This window comes from Oratosquilla oratoria, chromosome 29 (assembly GCF_046742065.1).
Source record: "Oratosquilla oratoria isolate Oo_2021 chromosome 29, ASM4674206v1, whole genome shotgun sequence".
NCBI classification, from domain to species: domain Eukaryota; kingdom Metazoa; phylum Arthropoda; class Malacostraca; order Stomatopoda; family Squillidae; genus Oratosquilla; species Oratosquilla oratoria.
In genome coordinates, this window is record NC_134805.1 from 38,172,365 (window position 1) to 38,178,659 (window position 6,295).

At 37.4% G+C, this 6,295-nt stretch overlaps 1 protein-coding gene across 2 annotated transcripts in view; it reads right to left on the reverse strand.

The window, feature by feature from the left end:
• The window catches only part of LOC143040716 (uncharacterized), a 44,978-nt gene extending 42,137 nt beyond the window's left edge, over positions 1 to 2,841 (reverse strand). For both annotated transcript variants that reach the window (XM_076212076.1, XM_076212075.1), the window contains exon 1: positions 2,559 to 2,841. In XM_076212076.1, coding sequence (XP_076068191.1) covers positions 2,559 to 2,646 — 88 coding nt within the window. In that variant the 5' untranslated portion in view covers positions 2,647 to 2,841. The remainder of the gene's footprint in view (positions 1 to 2,558) is intronic.
• Positions 2,842 to 6,295: the final 3,454 nt, after the last annotated feature.

Genomic DNA, 6,295 nt, shown 5'->3' on the forward strand with positions numbered 1-6,295 from the left:
ACACACACACACACACACACACACACACACACACACACACACACACACACACAAATATATATATATATATATATATATATATATATATATATACATATATATATATATATATATTACAGGTGAAAAATGTATTCGCACATTTGTCAATCACGTGAGAACCGCTATTGGAGTAAAAAAAGACTGGAGACAAGGAATCTATATATTTCGATTGAAAACTGCAATCCTCTTCGGTAGATACCAAAATAGAATAGTGAGTGTTACATAAGCAGCACCCTTGACATGACAAAGGGTGGTGATGAAAAGCCCTGAAATTACGTCCGGGAACCATTGCCCCTTTGAAATGTTCATTTTGGGCTGGTATTCAATTATAGTTGATTCTACCATTTTTCTCCTGAACTCACACCTAGACTTAGAAATAAGTTCAGCTTTGTCCCAGTCTAAATAATGTTTAAATTACTTAACATGTTGGAACACAACTGAGCTTCTCCATATTTGATGGACCGTTTATGTTCGATCATCCTACTGGCCAAATCCTTCCCAGTCTGTCCGATGTAAACTAAGTCACAACCTTTACATGCAATCGAATAAAGCTGTTCTTTTTCAGATCTCTTCTATAACTGTCCTTCTTGATTTTCTTTCCATGTCCTCTTGTATTTTCTATCATCCCATTTTATTAGGTCCTCTCTATCAATAGTTTCTAAGCCCTTCATGATTCTATAAATAGTTATCAAATCTCCTCTCTCTCTTCTTTGCTCTAATGTTTGTAGCTCAAGTTTTGCTAGTCTCTCTTCATATGATAGTTTTGAGAGTGTTGGTGCCAATTTTGTAATTGCTCTTTGTGTTCTTTCAAGTTTTGTTATACATTTTTTGTACTTGGTGACCACATTGTCGCTGCATATATATATATATATATATATATATATATATATATATATATATATATATATATATATATATACATATACATGTATATAATATAATATATATATAATATATATATACATATATATATATATATATATACATATATATATATATGTATATTTTTATGGAAGAAAGTATACGCTGGACTCGGCGTTCGTCAATTTATTCCGACGTTTAGAACCCTGTCCGGGTTTCATCTTCAGGGTAATACCCTGAAGACGAACCCCGGACAGGGTTCGAAACGTCGGAATAAATTGACGAACGTCAAGTCCAGCGTATACTTTCTACCATAAAAATGGTTCCTGGACTCCAGCTATTTACTAATACATATGTATATATATATATATATATATATATATATATATGTATATATATATATATAGTTACACATAGCTTACTCAAAACACATGATGTGAGTCACGCATCAAATTGTCTCCCAATGTGTTCTCTGATTCTATTAGCTATTATTGATTCAAGTATTTTACCTATAACTGATGTCAAACTGAGTGACCAGTAGCTGCATATAGACGATTTATATCCCCTTTTAATAACAGGAACAACATTTGCCTGCCCCCAATCACTTTACACAAAACCAGTGGCTACTGACTTATCAAAAATTTCCGTTAACTGATCGCAGATTTCAATTTTACACTCTTTAAGCACTCGGAAAATTTTCGTCTGGATCCGGGGATTTTGTTGCTTTAAATCTATCAATCTGTTTGACTACTTCTACCTTACTAATGCTGATGTTGGATAGTCTACTTTCTTCATCCTCACTGAAAACCGGGTGGCAGTCAGGTATCATATCTTTGTAAACACCGTGAGAAAATATTTGTTAAACGCCTCGCTCATTTTTCCTCCGAATCTATCATGACATCAACGTCGTCTTTAACTGGGCCTATCCTTTCGTTATTTTTTGTTCTGTAGCGATGAAAGAATCTCTTTGGGTTGGATCTTGTTTGTCTGGCATCCTTAAATTCGTAGTTACGTTTCGCTGTGCGCGTGTTCTTTCTTAGCCAGTCTTGCCGTATCGTTATATTGAGATCTAAGGTGTGTTTCCCCGTTTCTTATTCTGGTGTAAATGTTTCTTTTTATTCTTATCTCATTTTTCAGCCTATCTGTCATCTATTTGGGAGTATTAGTATTCTCCCGTATTGCCTTGAGGCACACTGAACCATATCTTCTATCCCTGTCCAGAGAGGCTGTGTAATTCTCTTCCCCTGGCTCTCTGCGACTCGAACTCTAACCCAGTAGCTTACCCTCCCCCCAGGTGTGTATAGACCACGGTAGGGGATGGAAGAGGAAAAGGAGGAGGGGGCTTTGTCTCACAATGGAGGGGTGGGGATGGGGGGGAAGACCTTAACTAAAAAGTATTGATAGTTGGTGGATGAACCGTCATGCAATTGAGCGTTGAGCCAGCCACCAGGCTAGCCCGTGGTCCTAGCCACACCCCGGCCCACCCCTCACCGAATAAGATCACCTGGCGCGCCATCATGTGAAGGGAGCAATGCAGAGGCGGCGGCGGCTCTCCTCAGGCCGAATAGAATCGCCTAGCGGCAGCTGCTGAAAGCAAGCGCCTGCGGAGGAGCAGTCGCTCTTGCCCAACAACAACAGGAACAAAACTTTGGACTTACAGCGACGTTCGTCCAGACAGGACAGTCCTCTGAGCCAGAGCACCAGCACCAGGACCGTTGCCGCAGTGGAGAGGCTCGCCATCGTCATCCGGGGTAGGTCCGCCCCTGGGGGAGTCCTGGATGCTCCTGCGGGCGGGGGGGCAGGGATTCCTTGTGGACGAGTCTTCGTTCCGTTCGTCACGCCTTGGGCTATTCTGGAAGGCTATTGTAAAGCTACTCGAACCCTTCCGTCAAGTCTTACACTTCTTTGCTTCTCAACGCCAGCTCCACATCTGCCCCTGGCCAGCCCAGAACTCACGGATCAAGAAACCGCGGGGCCGGATCTGACGTCATAGGTAGATAAGGATGCGTCTAAATGTCAAACACAATCCGGTAGACTACCGAGATGGTCTAGTATAGGATAAAAGTCGTAGGGTAGTATGTAATCTCCACCAAGGAATTTGTCCATCATTTCTCCTTGTAAGATTCAGTTTCTAATTATAATTATCTATTTATTCATTAATTTATATATTCATTTACTTGTTATTCTTATATATATATATATATATATGTATATATATATACTATATATATATAATATATATATATATATATATATATATATATATATATATATACTGTATATATATATATTATATATATATATATACTATATATATATATATATATATATATATACTGTATATATATATACTATATATATATATAATATATTATATATATATATAAACCACAGCAACTTCCTATAAATATCAACGCATTCACAGTCTATAAATTATTACCTCTGTAGAAGCCTCATAAGGCTAAACCGGTCAGGAATAAAGTCTCTTTCCTAATCGTGTAATTTCCATTCTTACCACTCATACACCTGTCATGATGCCACAACATACATCTATTTATCTATCTTATCTATATACAGTATATATATATATATATATATATATATATATATATATATATATATGTTGGTACATTGTGACAAGTTGTATGAAGGTGGAAAAAGAAGTCACGGGTCTAGTTCCGAGTTCCTGAGTTTATTCCTGACCGGTTTCGCTCTGAAGAAGGATAGAGCGAAACCGGTCAGGAATAAACTCAGGAACTCGGAACTAGACCCGTGACTTCTTTTTCCACCTTCATCAATATATATATATATATATATATATATATATATATATATATATATGTGTGTGTGTGTGTGTGTGTGTGTGTGTGTGTGTGTACCGCGGGAGTAAAATTTCTCATAGGCAGGCTTGGTTGAAAGCAACTGCAAATTCAGCGTTGATCAATTTCTTCTTCAGAGTTTCCAACTTCCTGAAAGTATCCTTTATAGCAAGCGGTAAAGGAAAGAGTAGATTTCCTATTCCGGTCATTATTGGCTTGACGTTTCGACTCTGCATGAATCATTATCAAAAGACTGGACTGTGGACTAGTTAGGACAGACCACCCACTCGCGCGGGATCGGTAGTTGTAGGAGGGGGAGAGAAGTCTGTATGAAAATGAAAAGGTTGTGTATAAAAAAAAGGGGGGTTCTGCCACAGGACGATTAAGGATATTTATTTCGTGGTGTCGTGGCTTTGGAGGGGTGGGTAGGAGACTTGGTGTTGGAGACTGGGATTGATACGTGTAACCGTGAGGTTACGTAGGAATATTTATTCTTCTTCGCCTCATTCAACAAAGTTAGAAAATGAGTAGGAGGCTTAGTCGTAGGGAAAGATAGAGAAATTGGAAATTATTTTAGTGGTAGGTAAACTGAAATGAGAAAATGTAGTAGGAGAGAAAGCTAGAAAGGAAAATAATCTCAGTAGAAGAAAAAGTTTATGTTGATGTTTGTGCATGTAGTTGTGTTATTTTTGTTTGCAATATGCTTGTGTGTGTATTCTACGCATTGAGGGTTGTTGCCTCCAAGCGAGTGTACTTACCGCCTGATATCTAATGGGCAATATACATTATTATTATCATTATTATTATTATTATCATTATCATTATTATTATTATTACTATTATCATTATCATCATTAATATCATTATTATTATCATTATTATTATTATCATTATTATTATCATTATTATTATTATTATCACCATTATTATTATTATTATTATTATTATTATCATTATCATTATTATTATTATATCATTATCACTATTATTACTATTGTTATTGATATTATTACAATTATTATCATTATCATTATTATTATTATCATTATTATTATTATCATTATCATTATTATCAATATTATCATTATTATCATTATTATTATTATTATTATTATTATTATTATTACTATTATCATCATCACCATTATCATCGCTATTATTATTATTATCATTATTATTATCATCATCATCACCATCATCATCGCTATTATTATCATTATTATTGTTATTATCACCAGTCCAACCTGGTGAAGGGATACATTATTGATATGCGCGGCTATGCACGATTTATCGTGTACACCGCACGTGGGAGAGGCGCACCTGACAAATAGTCTGTACGGTGTAGTCTAGGTGTGATGTGTTGTATTAGGTGTTTGTATCTGTCGTGCAGTCTCTCTAGGTGTCTCATGTGAAGTTTGTGTTTGTGTCGGTTGAGTGGACGGATGTTGGAAACTCGGTGTAGGGACTCAGCTGTTCTGAGGTCGCTCCATCGCGAACCAGTGATGAATTTGACAGCGGTATTCTGAACCCTCAGATGGTTGTAGTTGTTAGTGAGACATGTCAGCTGGCTCATTCACGGGAACTGGCACAAAATCGATCTGACAAGGGCTAGGTACAATCGACGTTTGGTGGACAGTGTTGTAGTTTTGAAGTATTAGCCTTCCCATCATAGCCTTAGCCTTCACTCACTGTCTGCGGAAGTGTGGGGTCAGGTAAGGCCACTATCCAGTGTGCTACCCAGCACACAGGTATGGTTTTGCACTGGGACGTTTGTGTTGTTTATTTTAAGAGTGTTCGTGATTGTTCTGTTGGTTCGCTTGCAGCAGTATACAGCGTTGCATTTCGACGCGCTGGTCTTAATGCACCAGTGTTGCTCCCACGCGTGTGCCCAGTCTAGAATCCAGCAGCCAAGGACTCGAACCCGGGCTAGCACGTGACAAGTGTTAGTGACTTAACCGATTGCGCCATCAAAAGAGATATAAGTTGAGCGCAACTTTTCTTATATGTTCGAGTTACATACAAGTACACGAAATTTTGCGTTCAACCCATCTCCACTATGATAGTACAATTGGTAACTAAATCTATCTTGATGGCGCAATCGGTTAAGTCACTAACACTTGTCACGTGCTAGCCCCGGTTCGATTCCTTGGCCATACCTTTCAATATCTGCATGTTGGTCTCCTCAAGTCTCCCTCGATGTTGATGGCTTAGAATTAAAGTGTATTGTGGTTAATAAGAAATGTATATCTGTTCACTGGGACCCATTTAGTGTTGTACATTTATATGTATATATATATATATGTATATATGTATATATATATATATATATATATATAAATATATATATATATATGTATATATATATATACTTATAAAATTCCGATCATCTCGTTTATCTTGCTTGAAACCGTCTACTGAAGAAGAAGAGATATGACCTCACGACTGAGAACCAGCCAATCAGAAGAAGAAATCAGAAGAAGAAATATGACGTCACGACTGAGGACCAGCCAATCAAAAGAAGAGACATGACGTCACGACATCCGCTCTGAACCCCAGAGCTGAGCGCGTGACGTCAC